Consider the following 23,976-nt stretch of genomic DNA (forward strand, 5'->3'; position numbering starts at 1 on the left):
CCTGGGGTGGGTGGTTACCCCTAGAGCTGGAGCCTGTGATATCTACCTGCCCAGGCCCCCGTGTCTGGCCCTGGCGCTAAGTGCACCGCTGGATGGCACCAGGACGTCTCCTCTCCCCGTGTGCCCCTGCAGAGGGGCTGGCACTGCCCCAGGATGTGCTGTTGCAACACCCACCTGTGCTCTGACTTTCACGCAGCCGAAGTCGATACTCAGCTGCTCGGTGGGTGACGCGCTGCCTGGGGAACACCCTGCAGGGGCAGATCAGAATCCACGCGCCAGACTCTGAGTCAGCCGTGCTGGCCGTAACCACAGACGAAGGCGTTCTCGGGTTGCGCGGCTCTTGCTGGTTGGTAGTTCGTAGGGTGAAACTGCTCCAATCCCAGGAGTTTGGGGTGGGGGGAGCGATCTGCTCAGGTATTGGGGGCAGCCTGCATCTGGCTGCATGTGCCAGGGTCCAATGAGCCCAGGAGTGACCCAGAAAGCAGGGCATGGGCAGGGGGACTGGCGGTGCTGCAGGGCAGGGCTGAGCCGGGGAAGCAGCGCACAGGGGAGCTCCTGGGGGAGTGTCTCTGTTGGCTGAGCAGGACAAAGCTCTGCCCCTGGGACGAGCCAGTGGGGCAGAGTCGGGCTGTGCATCCGCTCAGCTCTGGGCTGCCCTGGGTTGAGCTCTGCTGGCAGGTGAGGGCTTTCGCTGCTTAGCATTGGCTGCCTGGAGCCCCGCTGTGGCGATGCCTCCTCGGCTGCGCAGCCGTCTCTGCTCCCCGGCTCCCCCTCCTGACTGCCCAGACCCTGGCAGTGCCAAGCAGGAGCCAGGGTGGGTGGGGACCCCGCCTCACCCATTGCAGGCTAGTCCTGTGCTGCGGTGCCAGCCAGCAGTCAGGCCGTTCCCCCCCACAGGCCCAGGGCTGTTTCCAAGCCGTGGTGCTGAAGGGAATGGGTGGGAGGTTGGGAGACACGGTCACGGTGACCCCGAGGAGCCGGTGCCTTGTGCTGGCCCTGGGGCCCGCCGGCTCCCACTGGGTTGCCTCCCCCCACTCCAGTTCCTCTCCCCTGACCCCGCTGCAGACTGGCTGGCGCCCCGAGGCGACGTGGCCTGCAGGAGACCGGCGCTGCCGTCATCCTTCCACAGGCAGATGGGCTGGGGCTCTCGGGCCTCCCCGCACCCCCAAACCGAACCCTCTGTTCTGGAGAACAAGGCCCAGAGCCCCCAGGACTGGCTCAGCTGCTCCCTCGCCCGGACCCCAAGGCCCCTGTCCATGGTGCTGAGTGTAAGCGGCTCACAGGCTGTTCCCAGGCCCAGGCTGGGAGCCAGCCCCCCCCCTCCCCCTCACCCCCCGGAGCCCTCGTCTGCTTTTCACACTGAGATGGGGATTAGGCTGGTGCTGCTCGTCCGCTCCCACAGCGCCGGTGCCCCTGGCTCCCTCGTCCGCTCCCACGCTGCCCCCGGCTCCCTCGTCCGCTCCCACGCTGCCCTCGCCCCTGGCTCCCTTGTCCGCTCCCACGCTGCTCCCTCGTCCGCGCCCACGCGGCCCCCGGCTCCCTCGTCCGCTCCCACGCGGCCCTCGCCCCTGGCTCCCTTGTCCGCTCCCACGCTGCCCTCGCCCCCGGCTCCCTCGTCCGCTCCCACGCTGCCCTCGCCCCTGGGCCACTCGTCTGCTCCCACGCTGCCCCCGGCTCCCTCGTCCGCTCCCACGCTGCCCCCAGCTCCCTCGTCCGCTCCCACGCTGCCCTCGCCCCCGGGACCCTCGTCCGCTCCCACAGCGCCAGTGCCCCCGGCTCCCTCGTCCGCTCCCACGCTGCCCCCGGCTCCCTCGTCCGCTCCCACGCTGCCCCCAGCTCCCTCGTCCGCTCCCACGCTGCCCTCGCCCCCGGGACCCTCGTCTGCTCCCACGCTGCCCTCGCCCCCGGCTCCCTCGTCCGCTCCCACGCTGCCCTCGCCCCCGGGACCCTCGTCCGCTCCCACGCTGCCCTCGCCCCTGGGCCACTCGTCTGCTCCCACGCTGCCCTCGCCCCCACAATGAACCTTGTCTCCAGTTCCACGGGCCCTGCATGTTCCTAGGAGCTCCCCCCAGGCAAAATGACACAGAAGCCAAAGAGCAAATGGGGCCCGTGCTCGGTGGTGCAGAAGCCATTGTGTGTTAGGAGCCAGTCTCAGCAGCTGTCCTGCTCTGAGACGCCCGTTCCAGCCACTCCGTCCCGTGGCCATCACCGGCTCGTGCCCAGCGTGGCTGGTGCATTCTCTCTCTCCAGTTCCGTCTGCCTGCAGCCGGGTTCCCCGCACAGCCTGTTGGGCTGTCCTAGGGTCTAGTGCTTTCCCTGGGGGCCGTGTTCCTCCATTTCCTGTCGTTCCAGCCCTTGCTGTCCCCCAGCTTGTTCATCGCTGCTTTGCACGTACCCCCTACCCCCATGGCCGAGCTCTTTTAGCCTTTCCTCCTCCAGGGTCGCTGCAGCTCCCCGATCACTTTGGTTGCCTTTCTCCTGGCTCCCTGCAGTGCCAGCCTTGTGCCGCTGGGCACCCTGGGCTGGCGAGGGGCCTGGCTCTGGCGATCTCGCGGTGGTGTTTTTACGGCAGTCAGCGTGGATCGAGCCAGCTGGTCTCTGAGTCATGGCTGCAGCCCCTGTGCCTCCCTGCTGCTTCCTGTGGGTATAATGACGCCGTTTGTTCCCGGTGGCTCTGGAGCAGCATAGGAATAGCTCAGCGGCAGCTTGTCAGGCGGGTGCTGGTGGGGGTTCCTGGGGGAAGTGGCTGAGCGGCTGGCATCCAGCGAGCACAAAGCAAGCTCACAGCTTGGCAACAAAAGCCGCGGATGTTCTCTCCACAGGTGCCCCATAAACCCAGTGCATGAAGGGCCCTTGTGTCTGCCAGTGGCTGCTCTAGGGGCCAGCGGGGGCTGGATGGCTCTGCTGGGCTCCCTGCTCGGCGGAGGCTCGCTCAGCGGCTCCAACACGCTGCCGCTTGCTTACTCTGGCCGCAGCAGCGATGCTCTGGGCTGGCTGGGGGGTGTATCTGCTGCTCCCTGGGCTTTCCTGAAAGAATCCGATCCCTCCTGGAGCAGGCCAGCACCTCAGGCCGGGGGACGCCCTGGTGACTTGCCTGCAGCAGAAGGGAGATGCGGGGTTGGCCTGTTACCGATATCTCCTCCTGGCGCTTTACTGCTTGTGGCCAGAGTTGGGTTTCTGCCAAGCGTGGGTCCCCGGCTCCTTTTCCCCCTCACCTGGAGGCGCTGGGCTCATCCACCCCCATCTCCCTGGGGCTGCGGCACCGTCACAGCCAGAGAGCTATTTGGGAGGAGATGCCGTGCTGGGCCAGGCCCTAGGGGACGAGATGGCACCAGGCCTCAGGGCCGTGTTCAGGCCTGGTTTGCGTGGGGCGTGAGAAGGAACTGGGGCCTGTGGAGCCCTTCGAGAGCCGGGCACAGGCGTCCTTCCTGTTTGCTGGGTGACGGGAGTTCCTGCAGCTCACCTGACCCTGAGCATCCTGAGCCGGTGCCCGAGGCCGGGAATACAGTGTCTTAGCCTGGCTTTCCAGCTGGAGGAACAGCATGTCTGGTGCCCTGCCTGAATTCCTGCTGCAGCTGTGGCGCTTTGAGTTGGAGGCTGCATCCTTCTCCTTCCTTCCACCCCGACGTGCTGCTGGCGGAACAGAACTGCGGCTGCGGCCAACCCCAGAGGTGGCTGCATCGGGGCCGTGCCCGGCTGCCCCTTGCACCTTCATGTATGTTAATCTCTGTTTAGCTGCTAACATCCACCTCCCCCACCTGGTGTTCGGGGAGCGTGCGCCAGCGCCCTGGAAAAGGACCCCCCCCCCCGAAACAGGAGCTGGGTCCAACCCCCCCTGCAGCCCCCAGACACACAGCCCCCCCTTGCACCTGGCCCCTCTGCTCCACGGCCTCCCAGTGTGTGTGCAAAGCCACTGATTCAGGGGGCAGCAAACCAAAGGGAGCCATCCCTGGATCCTTCGCTGAGAGCAGCATCCTGCATGGACCCTGCAGAACCTGGGGGCTGCTGGATGAAGTTGACTCTGCAAGTAGAAATGGGCGGGGGGGGGGGGTAGCTGGGGGCCTGCAGGACCCAGCCCGGTTCAGGCCATTCAGCAAGTGAATGGTGCCCGGCAGCACCCTGGGCGCCCGCGTGGGCTGCGGAGACCAGTGCTAGCGCGGCAGGGAGCTGGGGAGCAGCAGGGGCTGCGTCTGCTCCTTGCCTCAGCCTCTGGGGACACGGCCCTGGCTGGAGTTAGTGGGCAGGGCGGAAGGGACAGCGGCTAGAAATCCCCTGGGACAGGCCGGTGGGGCTCCCCGACTGGGCGCAGTGACACCAGCTTACCAAGGGGCGTGGGGGATTCGCCGTCACAGACCGTTTGGGGATGTTCTCCTAACAACTCTGCTGTGGGATTATTTCAGGGCTATGAAGCTGTGAATTATTGTCATGGCAACGGTGCGGAGCCGAGGGATGTGTTGTGCCTTCCAGTGAGTGCGAGGCCCAGGATTAGAGGCCTAGCCGTGTCTGCGTGTGCAGGGAGGACGCACGTGCACCCACACAGCCTCGGCTATGCACACTGATGCACGCAGGTGTGCGTACACAGACCGAGGCTTTAGGAAGCTGGTTAACTGCTTCCTCAAGGGTTGTATAAACTGGCCCAAACGGCAAATTGTCTCTTTCGCATTGAAAAGTGTCTCCTGCCCCGTGATCCCAGCGCCTGGCGCCCCGGGGTTTTGGCTTTGTTTGCAGTGAAACCAGTTGTGACCGGTTCCGTTGTTCTCTCTAAGTCTTTTCCAAATGGGCGCCTCTGTGTTCAGCAGGCGACAGGGCCCCAGGCCGGCGCCCCCTGGGCCAGGGGATCGGTCCTAGAGCAATTGGACGGCGGCCACCTGTCTGCGGTGCGGCAGTGCCCCCCTGTGGGCAATGGGAGCAAGGCAGCATCTCCCCACTTCCCTGCCCCACTCTTGGGCTGCATTTGGGGTCTCTGCTCAGCATCGAGCCCTGGCCTTCAGCTGCTGTTCACAGCCACCGTGGGCCACTGCCGGGGCTGGGGCTGCCCTCCGGGGCCAGCTCAGAAGCCAAGGGGGGGGGGGGGGTCGTGTACAACCAGGGGCACAGCGGCTGGGTCGAGAGGGCTGGGCTGGGACTATTTTTTGTCTCCTCACACAGTGTATCCATGGGCCCTTCCCGTTAGAAGCGGCTTAACCCCTGCTCTGTCCACACTGGGGTCAGCGCCGCGGAGCTCCTTGGTGCAGCTCCCTGGTTTTGTCCCTTCTCTCTGTCTGGCCTCTGGCCCCGCAACGTTGTACAGACAAAACTGCACAGGATCTTTCAGGGGGCAAGAGAAAGATGCCACATTTATTATGGTAACAATTTGATTTATGACCAATAACTAATATCTTAATCCTTACACACACACACACACACACACACACACACACACACACACAAACAAAATATATATATATATATATATATATATATCTCCATTAGATGTTCTGCAGTCCTGGACATAGCTTGAGTTCGTGGCTTGAGTTTGCAGCTTGGGTTCGTAGCTTGTGGCGGTAACTGGCCAGGAAAGCCGGGCACAAAGACGAGCTGGGTCTCTGTTGGGCAGGCACCGATGCCCTTCCATGTTGGCAGCAGAATGTTACCCTCCAAAGTCTCCCATCTCACCCACCCTTTTTGTAGGCTTTAGTTTGAATCCAGAGTCTATAGGTCTCTGTGTCAGGCTGCCTCTGGGTTTGGTGATTGATCACCCATCAATTGCAGGTGTGACTTTCAGTCTGGGACCTGGCTTTGATCTTCCTTCTATTGCACCTTTTCTTTTTAGGGTGGACTCTTCTCACTTTGTTAGGGCTCTTGTCTGCATCTTCAGCCGGTGGGGTTTGAACTCTATTGCATCAGGCCAGGCTGGGGCTGGAGGTTGATTCCATCACCCATACATACCTCAGTCACACATCTAAACTAAACTAATAAGATTACAGCAGGGTTTGCAAAAATGAAGGTTGGAGGAAGCTTTTACAAAATGGAGTGAGCGTTTTAAAATGGGGTTTGAATTACAATATGGCAAACAGTGACCAGAAGTTACAGTGTAGGCAAGTGTAGTGAATGGTGAACAGAAGTTACATTAATAAAGTGAACATTTAAAAACGATTTCGTTTATCAATTCTACAGCAAGGGAGATGCTCTGCGTTTGTCGCCTGCCCCCCCTAATCTCTCCGCCCCCCCACGTTTGTCTCCCCGCAGACGGCACCCCCCTTAGCGAGCTCTCCTGGTCCTCATCGCTCGCCGTGGTGGCGCTTTCCTTCTCTGGTCTCTTTACCTTCATCTTCCTCATGTTGGCCTGTCTGTGCTGCAAGAAGGGAGACATTGGCTTCAAGGTGAGTGCTCCAAAGAGGGGGTCCCAGCCTGGCTGGGGGGGGGGAACGAGGGGAGGGGGTCCCAGCCTGGCTGGGGAACGAGGGGAGGGTCCCAGCCTGGCTGGGGAACGAGGGGAGGGTCCCAGCCTGGCTGGGGGAACGAGGAGGGGTCCCAGCCTGGCTGGGGAACAAGGAGGGTCCCAGCCTGGAGGGGGAGAAGGGAATGAGGGGAGGGGGTCACAGCCTGGCTTGTGGGGGAAACAAGGAGAGGGGTTCCAGCCTGGCTGCGGGGGGGGGGGGGGAGGACAAGGGGAGGGGTTCCAGCCTGGCTTGGGGGGGGGGAACAAGGAGAGGGGTTCCAGCCTGGGGCACACAGCCAGGTAAAGGGAGGGTGCCTGTGGGCTGCACAGAGAGAGCAGGGCCATGGGGCTGGGACAGGCTTCTGAGAGAGATGTGGGGCGGGCAGAGCCCTGTGGTGCCACGGCGGAGCCTTGGGGGACTGGAGTCTCTCCTGGCCCCATGTGGGTCTGTCTGGCCCTTAAGCTCATGCTGCAGCAGCTCGTGTGTGCCTGGGTCAGGGTCACACGCCCGCTGGGGTGATGGGCAATCTGGCTACTCCCCTTCCCCGGGGGGTCTCCCCGGCCTGCCCCGCCCCCTGCCCCGAAGGCAGCGCTGGAGGGCGCTCGTGAGGGCACGGGGCAGAGAGCGGCTCTGCTACCCTGTCCAGTGCTCGGCAGCTGCCCCCAGAGACCATGGGGGAGGCGGCTGAGATCGAGCCCTGGGGGGCTGGGCAGTAGCCCTGGTGGGGGATGCACTCCACTCGCTGGGTAGAGGCGCTTGCTCACAGCGCCAAGGGCTCACAGTGAGCTCAGGGCCAGGGCTCTGCATCAGACACGTGGCTGTGTGGGGAGCAGGTGAGCAGGCCTGGTGGTGCCGCCGCTCTGCCTGGGTGCAATAGAAAACGGGTGGCTGGGCAGCCCCCAAGGTGCGCCAGGCGCTGTACAAACACGCGAGGGACCCAAGAGGAGCCCACAGCCTGACAGACCTGCCGGGCGTGGGATGTGAGGAAAGGGAGAGAAACGTGTGAGGCAGGGCGTGGCAGGCTCCTCACCTCTCTCCTCTCCTGCCAGCTCCATGGCGTGCTGGGGGGGGGGGGGGCGCAGGGAAGCTGTGTGTGTATGTGGGGAGGGTGCACGGGTGTGCTCAGCTCTGTGTGCGTGTGCTGTGCCCACATCTGCCCCTGCCGACCCCCTGCCCTCTGCTTTGTGCCTGGGCCAGGAGTTCGAGAATGCTGAGGGAGAAGATTACGTGACCGAGTTCTCGGTGCAGGGGTCCCCGGCCACGCAGAATGGCCCTGAGGTTTACATCCTGCCCCTCACCGAGGTGTCGCTCCCCATGGCCAAGCAGCCAGGGCGCTCAGGTAAGCTGCACGGCGGAGCAAGGCTGGGCGGCTGCAGTTCCCGAGTGCATTGCAGCTTCGAAGCCTGCTGCTCCCTGGGAGCCTTCGTGGCGTCTCCCTGCCAGGACAGGGCTCCCCGGCCTGGTGACGGAGCGGGGCCGCAGCCGCCTCGGGGTCTGGCCGGCGCCCGCCATGGTGACTGCTGCCATGTACACGGTGGGGATGGAGCCGTCTCTGCTCTGGGGAAGGGAGGCAGAGACACTGACCGCGGCCAGCAGCCCCTTCCCATGGCTGGCTCCGAGGACGCTCCCTGCAGTCACTGTGCCTGCAGCCCCCACCCAGGGGGCTTACTGGGGCCTGTCCTCGCCCGAGCGGCTGGCACACAGAGGTTGCCTGGCACCTGCAGAGGGCGCTCTTGGCCCCTGCCTGGGGCAGGGAATCCCGGCATCCAGGCCCGTGGCTCAGTGGCACCACCTGGTGGTCACCCCTGGGATAAAGGGTGGCTTTTGGGGGGAAGCGCTCCCTGCGGAGTGCAGGGATCACACGAGCCCAGACACATGCCCCGGGAGGAGCTGGTCTTGGCCCATTAGCGGAGGGGGGGGGAGCAGCCGGCCCCGGGGGCCCTGTCTCCTGGCCTGCAGCCCCCTCTGACCAGCATCCCCCAGGCCTGTTCTCCAGCACCAGTGCAGGAGAGCAGCCCGGGTTCACCAGCCCCGGTGCTGAGGGGGCTGGGCTAGCACTCCGGGCCGGGCAGGTTGGGGAAGGGAAGGCCTCTGCCACAGGGAGCTCGGACCCTGGGCAGGCAGGTCACACTGGGCTCCTGTTCTGCACAGGCCCCTGGAGACACAGGCGCTTTCTGAGCTCATCCCACGGCCCCAAATTCCTTCCCTGGTGCTGCCCCCCTGGCTGGGGTAAACAGGCCTGTGAGTGGGAGAGGAATTCTGAGCTCGCCGGGCGGGGCAAGGAGCCAACAAACGCTGCCACAGAGAAGCTGCCCTCACTCCCTGCCCCTCTCTGCTGCTGTGCCGGGTGCTCCCCCAGCTGAGCTCACTGGGGCTTGGACAATGGCCCCAGTGTCTGGCGTGGCCGGAGCGGTGCAGGGCGGCGCGATGCTGCCCAACAATGGGCCCATTGCTGCCCTCCGTGGGGCTGGAATGCTGGGATTCTGGCGGGGAGGGAGGGAGTGCTGGGCAGGGCTGGGTGGGAGGAGCGCGGGGGCTGAATCCCAGATGCCCCGGAGCTGCTGGCTGGGTGGTTGGGCTGGGCCGCAGGGCGCCTGCTCGCTCTGACTTCGCCCCCCCTCCTGTCCGGCTGCGGGTTCCTGGACCTCCCAGCTGGACTGGGGGAGGAGGGGCAGCCCCCCCACCTGCTGCCGCCTTGAAGAGAGCTCAGCGGGAAAGGGCTGTTCTGCTGGCACAGACGGCTCCCAGCCCGTGGTGGGGAACGCCAGCAGGGAGCGGTTCCTGGACATGAAGGGGCCACAACTGACACCTGCTGCCCGCCCGGGGGCACTAGCCGTCTCCCCTGGAGTGCAGCTCCGCCCAGTGCCATATCACAGGGTGTGAGGGGCTGGAGCTGCCCACGATACCGGCTGCTCCCGGGACAATGCTGCCATCCCGTGCCTGAGCCCACAGCTCTGCCAGCCGGAGCCCAGGGGACAGCGCTGCAGGGCCGATGGATGACCACCGTGAGGCTGCACGGGGCCTGGCGCCGAACGGCAGGAGGGGGCGAGCTGGGCGCGGCTGGGAGACGCGGCTAAGCTGGCAGGCGGGTGGGTGGGGCGGGCCACCGGGCGCGCTGATGCCCAGCTAGCTGGATGTGCTCTCTTACAGTGCAGCTGCTCAAGTCCACGGATCTGGGGCGGCACAGCCTCCTCTACCTGAAGGAGATCGGCCACGGCTGGTTTGGGAAGGTGAGCACGTCCTTCTCTTGGGGGAGCTGTGCCCGGGGAGGGCTCCCCGAGGGACGCCAGCTCAGGCCGGGATTCACCCCGGCAGCAGGGTTGGGTGCAGGGCATGGTGCTGTGGGCTCCGGGCAGGGACATGGGCACAGGGAGTGGGTGTGCTGCGGGGCGCAGGGAGGGGACATGCTGTGGGGCATGGGGCCGTGGTGCAGGGTGGGGACATGGGTGCAGGGTGGGGGTGTGAGGGCAGGCAGGGGACATGTCACAGGGCACAGGGATGTGAGGGCAGGCAGGGGACGTGCTGCGGGGCACAGGACGAGGGCGCAGGGCCGTGGGTGCAGAGACGTGAGGGCAGGCAGGGGACGTGCCATGGGGCGCAGGGATGGGGGCGCAGGGACGTGGGTGCAGAGACGTGAGGGCAGGCAGGGGACGTGCCACGGGGCGCAGGGACGTGGGCGCAGGGACGTGAGGGCAGGCAGGGGACGTGCTGCGGGGCGCAGGAGGTGGGCGCAGGACGTGGGCGCAGGGACGTGAGGGCAGGCAGGGGACGTGCCGCGGGGCGCAGGGACGTGGGTGCAGGGACGTGAGGGCAGGCAGGGGACGTGCCATGGGGCACAGGATGAGGGCGCAGGGACGTGGGCGCAGGGACGTGAGGGCAGGCAGGGGACGTGCTGCGGGGCGCAGGAGGTGGGCGCAGGGATGGGGGCGTAGGGATGTGAGGGCAGGCAGGGGACATGCCACGGGGCGCAGGAGGTGGGCGCAGGACGTGGGCGTAGGGATGTGAGGGCAGGCAGGGGACGTGCCACGGGGCGCAGGAGGTGGGCGCAGGGACGTGGGTGCAGAGACGTGAGGGCAGGCAGGGGACGTGCCACGGGGCGCAGGGATGGGGGCGCAGGGCTGACGTGTGCTGCCGTCCCTAGGTGTTCCTGGGGGAGGTGAACCTGGGGCTCAGCAGCACCCAGGTGGTGGTGAAGGAGCTGAAGGTGAGCGCCAGCGTGCAGGACCAGATGCAGTTCCTGGAGGAAGCCCAGCCGTACAGGTAGGCCCCCGGGGTTGCTGCTGCCAGCACAGCACCCGCTCGAGCCCTGGTGTCTCTGCCATGCAAGGAAAGGGCTCCCTTGCCCCAGGGAAGGGCTCTGGGGATGGCCCCCACTGCTGGGTCCCTCCCTGCCAGTGTGGAGCCAAAGCCTCTGGCGCTCTGCTCCCAGGGGTGCCTCCCCGCCACGGCTGAGTCGGCAGCGTGGCGCGGGGAGGCCCTTTCCCACACTGGCCGTCCCTGAACCACCACCTGAGGGTCGCTGCTGTCCTGGTCTCCAGGCTCCGGTCACGGGCAGCACGTTGGGTCTGGGCCTAGAACAGAGCAAACGGGTCCCATCCCAAACCATTGCACGACTCAGCCCCAGTCTGTGTCTGGCGGGGAGCCGGGCAGGACTGAGGGGTAGCTGAGCTGGGCGAGAGGCCAGGCCTGGACTAATCCAGGGGGCTGCGGCTTGGGATGGACAGGGAAGTGTGTTTGTGGGCAGGGGGGAGCTGGCCGGCCGGGGGTTGGGATTGAAGAGCATTCACAGATCTGGGGGTGGGAGGAGCAGGCCTGCAGAAGCTGGGGGGCTGGGGGGCTGGGATTGAGACGCATCGACAGATCTGTGGGGGCTGGGATTGGAGTAGCCGTCAACTTTGCACTGAGAGACGAACAAACACCCTATTGTTGTGGGGCCTGTTGGGGCGGCTGGCACTTCCCGGTACCCATTTGTTCTCTGCCCGGCCAGGCCTGGCGTGGGGACGGGGCGCAGCGAGCTCCTTGCTGCCCCAGTGACGCATTGTGCGGGCTGTGTGACAAGGAGAAAGCTCTCTGAAAAGGTTTCTTTCTGCTAGCCCAGCCCTGGGCTCCCCGCACACAGCTCTGCCGGTGCCCCTGCAGCCCGACCCGCAGCCCCCTGCCTGCCCAGCCCAGAGATGACAGGTAAGTTGTCCCAACCCTGCTTCCCTGGTTGAAATCTCCGCTGCTCTCTCCCCTCCCTGCGCAGGGCTCTCCAGCACACAAACCTGCTGCAGTGCCTGGCCCAGTGCGCCGAGGTGACGCCCTACCTGCTGGTCATGGAGTTCTGCCCGCTGGTACGTCGCCTGCTTTAAAACCCTGCTCCCTCTGTGGCCCAGGTGCCCCCTGGGCTCTCCTCTGCTTCCCCTGCGGGTTCCCCCGGGCCCAGCTGCTGCCGCAGGGGCTGGACAGCAAACGCCGTGTCCAGAGCAGGTTATTTCAGGCCCCGCTTGCCCCCCAGCGTTTGTGAATCTCAGCGCCCCACAGCTTCGGGGCTGGCTCATTTCCTGTGCTGAGCCACAGGTTACAGTGAGGGGGCTGCCAGGCGGGGTGGGGCCGCCTGCCCCTCGTTTGGTAGCAGGGTTAGTGAGCGAACACGGCTGGGGCCCAGCTCCACAGAGCCCTTCGTGCCGGCTCACAGCCACGGCAGAGCCCTGCAGGCAGCACAAGGCCCAGGCTGGTAATGGGGGTCTGAGAGGCCCCCATGTGATCCCCATAGTGTCCGGCGCTGGCAGGCTCCCCGTGCGGCTGGGGTGATGCGGTTCACGCCAGGGAGCCGGGATCGCAGGGGATCTGCCTACCTGCCGGCATGGGGCAGTCCCAGCCTTGCTGGGTTTTCCAGACCCCTGAGCCCCATGGGGGGAGGTGGTTGGTGGGCATGTGCCCCCTGTGCCACGTCCCACCCCCCACGTGGGTGTTTGCCTGTGGCTCGTGGGCAGGGGACTGGGGAGGTAGATCCCCCCCCCCCCCACGTATAAACCCGTTTGGGGCCAGGCCCTCTGCTCTGCTCCAGCTCGTCCCCTGCCCTGACGCCCCCTCGCTCCCCTGTGCACTCAGCTCTGCTCCCGGCTGCTCCCCACTTTGTGATGGTGCGTGGGGCCCTCGGGGTCTGCCTGGGGCAGGACGGCACAGGGCCACTGAGCGGGGAGGGGCTCAGAGACCTCGACACTGGCAGGCCGGGCTGGGGCTCAGGGACGGTGACGGCTGCTGCTCCCGTGACAGGGCGACCTGAAGGGCTACCTGCGGAGCTGCCAGGTGGCCGACTCCATGGCCCCCGACCCCCTCACGCTGCAGCGAATGGCCTGCGAAGTGGCATGCGGCATCCTGCACCTGCACAAGAATCACTATGTGCACAGGTAAGGCTGGGCCGGTGGGGGAGGGGGCACCACAGACTCTCCCCTTCCCTGCCTGCTGGGCCCTGAGCGTCGCCCGCCCCTGCCCCCCCGCCACCCATGGCTCCAGAAACCATGAGCTCCCTGCAGGGTATGCACCCTGGGAGAGCGAGACACTGGGTGGGGAGGGGGACCAGGGCGGCGGGGGGGTCGGAGTGGGGACTGGGGCAGGGGCTGGAAAGGCCTTGTAACTTCCCCGGTACCCTATGCAGCCTCATCCGACTCCCTCGCCATCACCAAGGCTTGGGGCCCCCTCAGGTGCCATCCCCGGATTGCTGGGCCCGTGACACCCCTGGGCTCAGGCTATGAGCAGAGACTGCAGTAAAGGTGCTTCCCATGCTGAGGCCTGTGGGCTGGCGACCCCTCCCTGAGGACATGGGCCAAGCAGGAAGAGGGGCTGCCAGTGGGTCTGGCCTGGCCTGGTGTGTGTGTGGGGGGGTGTCCAGTCCCCTGCCTGGCATGCGGGGGGGGTCCAGGCTAACAGGGAGGGGGACAGAGGTTGGGGCATGTCTGGGGTGGGAGTTGTCCGGTCCCCAGCCTGGCATGTGGGCGGACGGTGTCGCATGTGGCTTTCCCAACGGCCCCTTTAGCCTGTGGTTTTCCACACCCACCCGTTGGCTGGGGGCCGAGAGGGTCTCACCCCACCGTAGCAGCACAGCAGGGCACTGCCACTCGCCCAGGACTCCGGGGTTCCTCTCCTCAAACCTGGTCCACCCGCCGCCCTCTGGCTTCTCCTCCCCAACAATATCCTGGTGCTGAGTGAGTTGCACACGGAGACTCCAGCATCAGTGATTTTGTTGAAGAGGGCGAGCGCTGGCTTCTGGGGCCGTCGGATCCTTCTCGCCTGCCACAGCCTGGGCCCTGCGCTGGGGGGCACTGCCTGGAGCCTCGGGCGGGGCCCTGCCTCACTGCCTCTGCCTCCAGTGCTGCCCAGCACCCGGTGGGAACCAGTGCCTCCAGCGCTGCTCTCCAGCGGCAGGTCCTGGGTGCTCACTGCCTCCCCGTCGCTAGTTTGTGCAGGTGAACGGCGCCTGGTGGTGCTCTACAGGGCAGCAGCAGGGCCAGCTGCCCGGACACCTCCCCTGCCCCTCTGGGGTCCCCCTGGCCCACGCACTCCTGGCCTCTCCACGCAGCCTGCCAGTCGGCGCAAAGCGCAGCAGCGAGTGTGACACGTGAGCCGGAACCCCCCCAAACCCATCTCGCATAGGTCACCAGAGCCGTTAGTCGGGACGCCTTTAATCCCTGCCGAGCTGGGCTCGAACCAGACACCTACAGGCCATGAGCCATGCCTGGTGTGCGCCAGCTCCCCACGGGTCCTGCCTGGGTCACATGCATACACCCTCGCCCCCCCTCCCCCTACACACACACCCCCCTCGCCCGCACCCCCATACACACAGCCGCTCTGCCACCCACCCATGTCGCTCCCCATACCCGCCCCCACCCACCCACATGTGCATACACCCACATAGACATACGTGTGCATACACTTGCACCCACCTACCCGCACGTGTGCACACACACTCATGCACGCTGCGAGGCGCGTGTCACAGTGGCAGGTTAGGAAATGGCCGAGGTAGGTTGCCAGGCAATCTCCATTCTGCCTGGCTTAGTCTGACGGAGGGATGGCCGGCTGGAGGCGGCGAATTCCCTGGTGATTGGAATGCCCCGCAATAGCCAGTGAGTTACAGCCTGATCCCTGCTGTCTCTGGCCAAAGTCTGGGCCCAGCTCCCTCCTCACCCCCCCACGGGACGGGTTCAAATCCAGAACCCTGATGCCCCCCCCTTGTCTCCTCACCGGGTTGTTGAGGCCCCTCTGCCCTGGGCGGCTGCTGCTTGCCTGGCACCCTCACCCCAATCCGTGTGTGACCTCCCCACTGCACCGCCCCAGCCGGCCTGGGGTTGTGTAACAGCAGCTGTGCGTTTCCTTTGTCTAGCGACCTGGCTTTGCGGAACTGCTTACTCACTGCTGACCTGACCGTCAAAGTCGGGGACTACGGCCTGGCTCACTGCAAGTACAAAGTAAGTCTGGGCTGGGGTGGGGCTGGGGGTGGCTTTCGGCACCTGCTGGAGCCCAGCCTCTGTGGGATGACCTGGGCTCAGGCACAAGGCATCCTCCCGGCCCAGCGCTGCCAACTCCAGCGGGGCTCAGGGACCCGGGAGCTGGGGTTACTGTAGCAGGGGGTGTTGGAGGATGGGAGCCCTGGGCCAGGCCCTGGCTGCTGGGTCCCTTCGGGCTGGTTACTCTGAGCACCTGGGATTCAGTCTCGGTTTCCTCGTCTGTCTGATGCGGGAGGCTCCCAGTGTCCTGGGAATGGGGCTTTCGGATCTCTGCTTGTTTCCTCTCCTCCTCCTGGAGAGAGGGGCCTGGGAATGGGTATTTCTGAGCCTCCTACGCTCCCCCTCTGGGCAGGGCAGACACTGCTTGGTCTGACTCAGGGGGGGTTCTCCCACACAGAGCAGCTGGCAATGCCCTGCCTCCTTCCCTCCTCCTAATCCAAACAGAGCCCCGCAGGGACCAGGGCGGCTGTGCCTTCAGTTACCCGCAGGGGCTGGGGCAGGGGCGGGAGGGGACAGATCCCTGCTGCTAGCCTGTTCCTCTCCCTGGGCGTCGCAGCAGCTCAGACCTCACCTGCCCGCTGAGTCCTGGAGACCTGCTTCTGCCTGGCATCCAGGGCAAGTTACTGGCTGCTGGAGCCTTTGGGGAGGTCACTTCAGCCCTGAGGGATTGGAACTGCTGGGAGGAGGGGGCAGTGGGGGATGGGGAGCAGCAAAGGGCCGGGTGGGGAGGGGGCAGTGGGGGATGGGGAGCAGCAGAGGGCCGGGCAGAGGAGGGGTCAGTGGGGGTTGGGGGGCAGCAGAGGGCCGGGTGGGGGAAGGGTCAGTGGGGGTTGGAGGGATGCAAAGGACCGGGCGGAGGAGGGGCAGTGGGGTTGGAGGATGCAGAGGGCCGGGCAGGGAGGGGGCAGTGGGGGCTGGGGGCAGCAGAGGGCCGGGCGGGGGAGGGGGCAGTGGGGTTTGAGGGATGTAGAGGGCCGGGCAGGGGAAGGGTCAGTGGGGCTGGGGGCAGCAGAGGGCCGGGCGGGGAGGGGCAGTGGAGGCTGGAGGGCAGCAGAGGGCTGGGTGGGGAGGGGCAGTGGGGCTGGGGGCCAGCAGAGGCCGGGCGGGAGGGGCAGTGGGGCTGGGGGCAGCAGAGGGCCGGGCGGGGAGGGTCAGTGGGGGCTGGGGGCAGCAGAGGGCCGGGTGGGGAGGGTCAGTGGGGCTGGGGGCAGCAGAGGGCCGGGCGGGAGGGGCAGTGGGGGCTGGGGGCAGCAGAGGGCCGGGCGGGGAGGGGCAGTGGTAGGAGGCTGTGGTGGGCAGGCCAGAGGATGGGGGAGGAGGAGAGGCAGTGGACGGGGCTGGAGATTGGGGGGTGAGGGGTGGCAGAGGAGGAGAGGCAGTCGCCAGGAGAGCAGGACAGGGGTTGGTGGGGCAGGGAGGAAATGGAGAAAGAGGAGCTGGGGAGGAGATGAACGAGGGGAAGAGGAGCTAGATGGGGGCTGGGGAAGGGGGCAGCAGGGGCTTGGGGAAAAGGAGAAGTGGAGAGGGAATGGGAGGCTCTGGGTAGGGGAGAGGAGAGCTGGAGGATGGGAGGGAGGGGCGGCAGGGCTGGGGAAGGGAGGGAAGAGGGGCCGGGGCGGCAGGGCTGGGGAAGGGAGGGAGGAGGGGCCGGGCGGCAGGGCTGGGGAAGGGAGGGAGGAGGGCCGGGGCGGCAGGGCTGGGGGAAGGACGAGGGGCCGGGCAGCAGGGCTGGGGGAAGGGAGGGAAGAGGGGCCCGGGGCAGCAGGGGGCTGGGGGAAAGGGAGGGCGGAGGGGCCCGGGGCAGCAGGGGGCTGGGGGAAGGGAGGGAGGAGGGGCCGGGGCGGCAGGGCTGGGGGGAAGGACGAGGGGCCGGGGCGGCAGGGCTGGGGAAGGGAGGGTAGAGGGGCCGGGGCGGCAGGGCTGGGGGGAAGGGAGGGAAGAGGGGCCGGGGCGGCAGGGCTGGGGGGAAGGGAGGGAGGAGGGGCCGGGGCGGCAGGGCAGGGGGCAAGGGAGGGAGGAGGGGCCGGGCGGCAGGGCTGGGGAAGGACGAGGGGCCAGGGCAGCAGGGCTGGGGAAGGGAGGAAGAGGGGCCCGGGGCAGCAGGGGGCTGGGGGAAAGGGAGGGAGGAGGGGCCCGGGGCAGCAGGGGGCTGGGGGAAGGGAGGGAGGAGGGGCCGGGGCGGCAGGGCTGGGGGGAAGGACGAGGGGCCGGGGCAGCAGGGCTGGGGGGTGCTGCTGTCACACCTGGGCGTGCCGGTCCCCCTACGCGTAGGTTGACGTTCTCTTCTCGCGCTGACCCCGCATGCTCGGCAGGACGACTACTTCGTGACGGCCGACCAGCTGTGGGTGCCGCTGCGCTGGATCGCGCCCGAGCTCATCGACGAGGTGCACGGCAACCTGCTCATAGTGGATCAGACCAAATCCAGCAACGTCTGGTGAGCGCAGGGCCCAGGCGGGGCACGTGCCAGGCTGCCAGCAGCCCCTGCCCGCCCCCAGGCTGTGTGCAAGTGACTCAGGCCCAGCCCTCAGCCAGCACGCGGGTGTGAGTCGGGCCTGTGTCCCTGCTCAGGATGTGTCAGTGCCTCGTGGTCTGCTTGGGGTGTGGGGCGGGGGACAGGGCAGGGCTGCCACTCCCATATGGACGCAGCAGGGGATGGGCCTCCCCTCCTGGAGAGTCACAAAGGCCTGTGCATGGCCTCAGCCCCTGGCAGGGTGGCACTGGGGGGGCGGAGTGGCTGGGGAGGGTCTGAGGCCAGAGCTCTAGAGGAGGTCAGCATGGGTCAGCTGACTGCCGCCACCTGCCCTTAAAATCTGAGAGTCCAGGGCTGGATGCCCAGCTGTGTGAACAGGCATAAGCCCAGTGGAGCGGGGCCTGTTCACACCAGGTGGGGATCTGGCCCGTTGACCCCAGTGGGGCGGGGCCTGTTCACACCAGGTGGGGATCTGGCCCGTTGACCCCAGTGGGGCGGGGCCTGTTCACACCAGGTGGGGATCTGGCCCGTTGACCCCAGTGGAGCGGGGCCTGTTCACACCAGCTGGGGATCTGGCCCGTTGACCCCAGTGGAGCGGGGCCTGTTCACACCAGCTGGGGATCTGGCCCGTTGACCCCAGTGGGGCGGGGCCTGTTCACACCAGGTGGGGATCTGGCCCGTTGACCCCAGTGGAGCGGGGCCTGTTCACACCAGGTGGGGAGCTGGCCCGTTGACCCCAGTGGAGCGGGGCCTGTTCACACCAGGTGGGGATCTGGCCCGTTGACCCCAGTGGGGCGGGGCCTGTTCACACCAGCTGGGGATCTGGCCCGTTGACCCCAGTGGAGCGGGGCCTGTTCACACCAGCTGGGAATCTGGCCTGTTGACCCCACTGGAGCGGGGCCTGTTCACACCAGCTGGGGAGCTGGCCCGTTGACCCCAGTGGAGCGGGGCCTGTTCACACCAGCTGGGGATCTGGCCCGTTGACCCCAGTGGAGCGGGGCCTGTTCACACCAGGTGGGGATCTGACCCGTTGACCCCAGTGGAGCGGGGCCTGTTCACACCAGCTGGGAATCTGGCCCGTTGACCCCAGTGGAGCGGGGCCTGTTCACACCAGCTGGGGATCTGGCCTGTTGACCCCAGTGGAGCGGGGCCTATTCACACCAGCTGGGGATCTGGCCCGTTGACCCCAGTGGAGCGGGGCCTGTTCACACCAGGTGGGGATCTGGCCCGTTGACCCCAGTGGAGCGGGGCCTGTTCACACCAGCTGGGGATCTGGCCTGTTGACCCCAGTGGAGCGGGGCCTGGTCACACCAGCTGGGGATCTGGCCTGTTGACCCCAGTGGAGCGGGGCCTGTTCACACCAGGTGGGGATCTGGCTGTTGACCCCAGTGGAGCGGGGCCTGTTCACACCAGGTGGGGATCTGGCCCGTTGACCCCAGTGGAGCGGGGCCTGTTCACACCAGCTGGGGATCTGGCCCGTTGACCCCAGTGGAGCGGGGCCTGTTCACACCAGCTGGGGATCTGGCTGTTGACCCCAGTGGAGCGGGGCCTGTTCACACCAGCTGGGGATCTGGCCTGTTGAGCCCACTGGAGCGGGGCCTGTTCACACCAGCTGGGGATCTGGCTGTTGACCCCAGTGGAGTGGGGCCTGTTCACACCAGCTGGGGATCTGGCTGTTGACCCCAGTGGAGCGGGGCCTGTTCACACCAGCTGGGGATCTGGCCTGTTGACCCCAGTGGGGCGGAGCCTGTTCACACCAGGTGGGGATCTGGCCGGTTGACCCCAGTGGGGCGGGGCCTGTTCACACCAGGTGGGGATCTGGCTGTTGACCCCAGTGGAGCGGGGCCTGTTCACACCAGGTGGGGATCTGGCCCGTTGACCCCAGTGGAGCGGGGCCTTTTCACACCAGCTGGGGATCTGGCTGTTGACCCCAGTGGAGCGGGGCCTGTTCACACCAGCGGGGGAGCAGGCCCGTTTACCCCAGTGGGCGGGCCGGTTCACATCAGGTGGGGATCTGGCCCGTTGACCCCAGTGGAGCGGGGCCTGTTCACACCAGGTGGGGATCTGGCTGTTGACCCCAGTGGAGCGGGGCCTGTTCACACCAGGTGGGGGATCTGGCTGTTGACCCCAGTGGAGCGGGGCCTGTTCACACCAGGTGGGGATCTGGCTGTTGACCCCAGTGGAGCGGGGCCTGTTCACACCAGGTGGGGATCTGGCCCGTTGACCCCAGTGGATGGGTTATGTCCCTCCCTTGGCCTTTCCTCTCTGCTGTTGGTTGAACTTGTCCCCCCCGCCGTGCTGCCACGACACACACTCGTCCCTGTCTCTGCAGGTCTCTGGGCGTGACGATCTGGGAGCTCTTTGAGCTGGGCAACCAGCCCTACTACCGCTACTCCGACCGGCAGGTGCTCACCTACGCCATCAAGGAGCAGCAGCTCAAATTGCCCAAGCCCCAGCTAAAGCTGTTGCTGTCTGAGCGCTGGTGAGGAGCACGCCGCGGACGCCGGGGGGGGGTGGAGTTGCCAGGTGCTGCCGGAGGGTGGCAGATTTCCGCCTGCCTTGGGCCTCGGACCACTGCGTTAGCAACGTGCTTGCCGAGCGCTCTCCTATTTGTGCATCCTCCCTTCCTCTCCTCCGGTTCCTCTCGCCTGGGCTGGCTCTGGGCAGGGGTGCACTGAGGGGCCCGGTGCCATCTGCCGGGCGGGGGCAGTCCTGCTGAACAGTGAGTCAGAACACACGCGGCGGCGCCGTGTGCAGGCAAAGCGTGGGCGTGTCCATGCCCAGCCGCCCTCTCACCGGCTGGTGGAAAGTCGCCTTCTTGCTGGGGTTGGCAGGGAGATGGGGGCTGGGGAGCATGCAGCCACAGGGACCTGCCAGAGCGGCTGCAGGCAGGCGGGGGCGCTGTGCAGGGACGGACTCCAGTCTCCTTCTGTCTCGCAGGTACGAGGTAATGCAGTTCTGCTGGCTGCAGCCCGAGCAGAGGCCGACGGCGGAAGAGGTGCACCTGCTTCTCTCCTACCTGTGTGCCAAGGGGGCGACGGAGGCAGAGGAGGAGTTCGAGAGGCGCTGGAACTCCATGAAGCCCAACAGCAGCTCCAGCACCAGCCACCGCGGCACCGAGGTCTCCTCCTTCCCGCTGCTGGAGCAGTTCTCTGCCGAAGGCTTCCACTCGGACGGGGACGACGTCCTGACTGTCATGGAGACCAGCCAGGGCCTCAACTTCGAGTACAAATGGGAGCCCAGCAAGGCTGAGTGCTTCCAGGTGCCCCCGGGGGCCCTGAGCCCCAGCAGTGCCGCCCAGTACCAGGACTTGTACTACCCCGCCAGCTCCCTGGGACGGCTGAGCCTCGGCGTCTCGCCGTCCTGCTATGAGTGCAAGCAGCAGGGCTGCCCAAACCTGCACGCGCCCAGCGTGGTGCCCATCCTGGGCGCCCACAGCCCCTCGCTCAGCAGCGAGTACTACATCCGCATCGAAGGGCCCTCGGAGGGTCGCACCGAGCTGGACTACGCCATGTGCTCCTACAGCCCCGACTGTGAGTGCGGCTCCCCGGCCAAGGGGTCCCACTGGCAAGCCAAGGGGGGCCAGGACAGTGGCGCATATGACTCAGATAACAGCCCCACTGTCTCCCTGACCATGGAACCCCTGCTGGGCCACGCCCCGCCCAGCGAGGGCTCTTGGGAACATCCCGATTACTACTCCTACCAATGCCACAGCAAGGAGCCTCCATACTACCAACCATCCCCAGGCGATGGCGCTGACCACTACCTGCTGGAGGAGGAGCCCTTGGAGGCCGGCAGCAAGGAGTGGCAGGTCCCCAGCTTCCAGAAGAACATCTTTGAGGATCCTCTGGGCATCTCCCCATCAGTGAACCTTGCCTACGGCTCCCCCGGCTATGAGGAGCCCCACCCAGCCCCCTTGGCAGGGAGGCTGCTGGAGTGTGTGGGGCAGAAGGTGGCCAGCAGGCCTCAGGGCTCCAGGCTGGACTGCATCACCTTGGAGCTGGGCGAGGAAAGCCCGTGCGGCAGCCCCCAGGGCGGGAGCAGAGAGTGCGCGAGCGGGCTGGTCCCGGAGGATGTGAGCGCAGCAGTGCAGAGGCAGCACTGGACGTCCAACAGCTCGGCCAACAACAACAGCAGCAACTGCCCTCCTCCACCCTGCGAGCCCCCTGCCAAGGACAGCTGGTGTTACCGCCACATGATCACCTTCCGGGGACTCATGGCGGAGCCCCTGGACTCTGTGCCATGCGACGAGGCCCAGCTCAGGGACGCCTTGCAGGAGAGGAGGAGCCCGCTGGTCAAGGCCTTGCGGCTAGCGCTGCGGGACCAGCCGCTCATTGAGAACCACAGCTGCTGCTTGGATCCCGGGCAGCGCAGGACCCTGAGCAATAAAGAGGACTCTTCCTCTTCCTCCTCATCCTCCCCCCACGGCCTGGGAGACTGGGAGAGCCATGACTCACCCGCTTCCGACCTTTTGGAAGACTCAGCGCTGGCAGGCGTTTCCGGTTCACGATGTGCCTCCGGTGCAGCGCTCCCTACAGACTCCTCGGCCGGAGCTGAAGCCCAAACGTGCCTGGATGATGCCAGCACAGCATCAAGACAAGCTGAGAGAGGGGAGGGGAATCACCATGCCCAAATGCCACAGCCAAAGGGTATGGATCCATCAGGGCCTGTTGATATGGGACATGCCGAGGCAGGGGCAGCTTGCCAGCTATCTGAGAGCACCACTGTGCTGGCTGAGGGGGCAGCCCTCCCGCTAAGTCCTGGGGCGTGGGCTGTCCCGTATGCCCACACAGAGGGCAACCCTTGTGCAGACTGCACCCAGATCCCTTCAGAGGCCTCTGAGGCAGCTGGCCAAGTGCCCAGAGACATTGCAGTGGAGAGTGGGAAGAGCATCACAAGTGACCTGGACCGGACCCCAGACAAGACCTTCTCCAGCGCCAGCTTCCCTGACATGGATGACTGTAGTGATGAAGATACTGCGGAACTCACGTCTGGTGTCTTCACCGACTTCTCCGGAGACTACGTGGAACGAGTGGACGTGATCGCATCCTTCAAGTCTCTCCAGAAGCAGGTGGGGACGCCGGACTCCCTAGAATCCCTCGACATCCCATCCACAGCCAGTTCATGCGAAGTCTTCAGCCCCACCAGCTACGTCCCCTCCAGCCAGCCCAAGGCCCTGGACAGCGGCTATGACACCGAGAACTATGAGTCCCCAGAGTTTGTCCTAAAGGAGCCGCATGAGCCCAGGGAGCCAGAGACTTTCACCCACCTGGGGAAGTCACCCGTAGGTCTGGCGGTGGGCGAAGGGGACGGCGTGGCCTCAGAGATGCACCTCTCCTCATCCTTCAGCGCTGAGCTTCATGGCCTGAGCGAGAAGAACCCGTACCGTGACTCGGCCTACTTCTCAGACTATGACACCGACGCTGAGAGGTACCTCAAGGAGGATGAGGACAGCGATGGGTCTGAAGCCCAAGACAGGGAGGCGGGGTGCTTTCAGCTGAATGTGCAAGGCCTGGGGAGTTCCCCGAGCCAAAACAGTGATGGGGAGGAGCCACCCCAGCCCAGCGACACCCCCGACAGCCCTCAGGGAGCTGCGTGCACCATGGGGACTGGAGCTTCTGGTGTAGGCTTCTCAATGGCAGGTGAAGTGGTGAGTCCTGGGGAAGGGAGCGTCCAGGCTGTCCACCCAGAGCCAGACCTGGGAGGTGCCGCCAGGGCTGAGGAGACAGTTGCAGGCCACAGTCCGGACTCGGACAGCTCCAGAGATACGACCTGGGACAAGTGCCCTTCCATCCCCAGCATCCCAGCAGAGTCTGTGCCATCCAAGTCCTTCTTCCTGTCTCCTGTGGTAATGAGCCTAGAGGGCCCAGCCCTGCTGGTCCTGGCCAAAGCTGGTGAAAAAGAACTCGTGCAGGAGGGGCTCTCAGGCCTGCTGGGTGAGGCTGTGGCTCCTAGCTCTGAGCCTGAGGGGCCGGAGCACCCTTTAGAGGAGCTAGGGGTGCAAGTGGCCCCAGAAGGGGAAGTGCAGGAAGGTCCTGGCAGGGCCCTGGCAGAAGAGCTGTCACTAGCTCAGGGCTGGCAGTTGTCCCTGGACCTCTCTCTGCGGCAGGCCAACGCAGAGCTGCGGCCACCTGGCCCTGAGCAGCGGGAGGAGCCTGAGGATGAGGAGGAGGACACCGAGGACAGTGATGAGTCGGATGAGGAGCTGCGCTGCTACAACATCCAGGAGCAGAGTGAGGAGAGCGAGGATGAGCCGGCTGCTGTGCCCATTGTGGTGGCTGAGAGCCACAGTGCCAGGAACCTGCGCAGCCTGCTCAAGATGCCGAACCTGCTGTCCCAGACCTTCTGCGAGGACCTGGAGCGGAAGAAGAAGGCTGTGTCCTTCTACGACGACGTCACCATCTACCTCTTTGATCAGGTGAGCAGCCCTAGGCCCTAGTCGCTGCCTTCCTGTGCAGTGAGCTCAGGAGGGCAGCAGACGGGCACCATCCAGGAGGGCATCCCAGGGCTCTGTCCCCAGCTTCCTCCACATCCCAGCCCAGTTGAGCTGGGGAGACTGGGGAGGCCTTTGTGACATGGGGCCTCCATCCATTTCCCA

General features: G+C 66.0%; 1 protein-coding gene across 3 annotated transcripts in view; it reads left to right on the top strand.

Annotated features, from left to right (window-relative positions):
* Positions 1-23,976, top strand: part of AATK (apoptosis associated tyrosine kinase) — a 53,730-nt gene that overhangs the window by 19,209 nt on the left and 10,545 nt on the right. For 2 of the 3 annotated variants that reach the window (XR_005588616.1, XM_039502408.1), the window contains exons 2-11: positions 6,229-6,362; positions 7,620-7,761; positions 9,573-9,652; positions 10,564-10,682; positions 11,668-11,755; positions 12,681-12,814; positions 14,785-14,869; positions 17,221-17,342; positions 19,711-19,860; positions 20,319-23,796. Coding sequence is in view for 2 of the 3 variants with exons in the window: in XM_039502408.1 (XP_039358342.1) it covers positions 6,318-6,362; positions 7,620-7,761; positions 9,573-9,652; positions 10,564-10,682; positions 11,668-11,755; positions 12,681-12,814; positions 14,785-14,869; positions 17,221-17,342; positions 19,711-19,860; positions 20,319-23,796 (4,443 nt within the window). In the remaining variant the exon portion in view is untranslated. Of the gene's footprint in view, positions 1-3,672; positions 3,716-6,228; positions 6,363-7,619; positions 7,762-9,572; positions 9,653-10,563; positions 10,683-11,667; positions 11,756-12,680; positions 12,815-14,784; positions 14,870-17,220; positions 17,343-19,710; positions 19,861-20,318; positions 23,797-23,976 lie in introns of those variants that run through there. The other variant, XM_039502409.1, reaches the window with a different exon arrangement.

This window comes from Mauremys reevesii, linkage group 15 (genome assembly GCF_016161935.1).
Source record: "Mauremys reevesii isolate NIE-2019 linkage group 15, ASM1616193v1, whole genome shotgun sequence".
NCBI lineage: Eukaryota > Metazoa > Chordata > Testudines > Geoemydidae > Mauremys > Mauremys reevesii.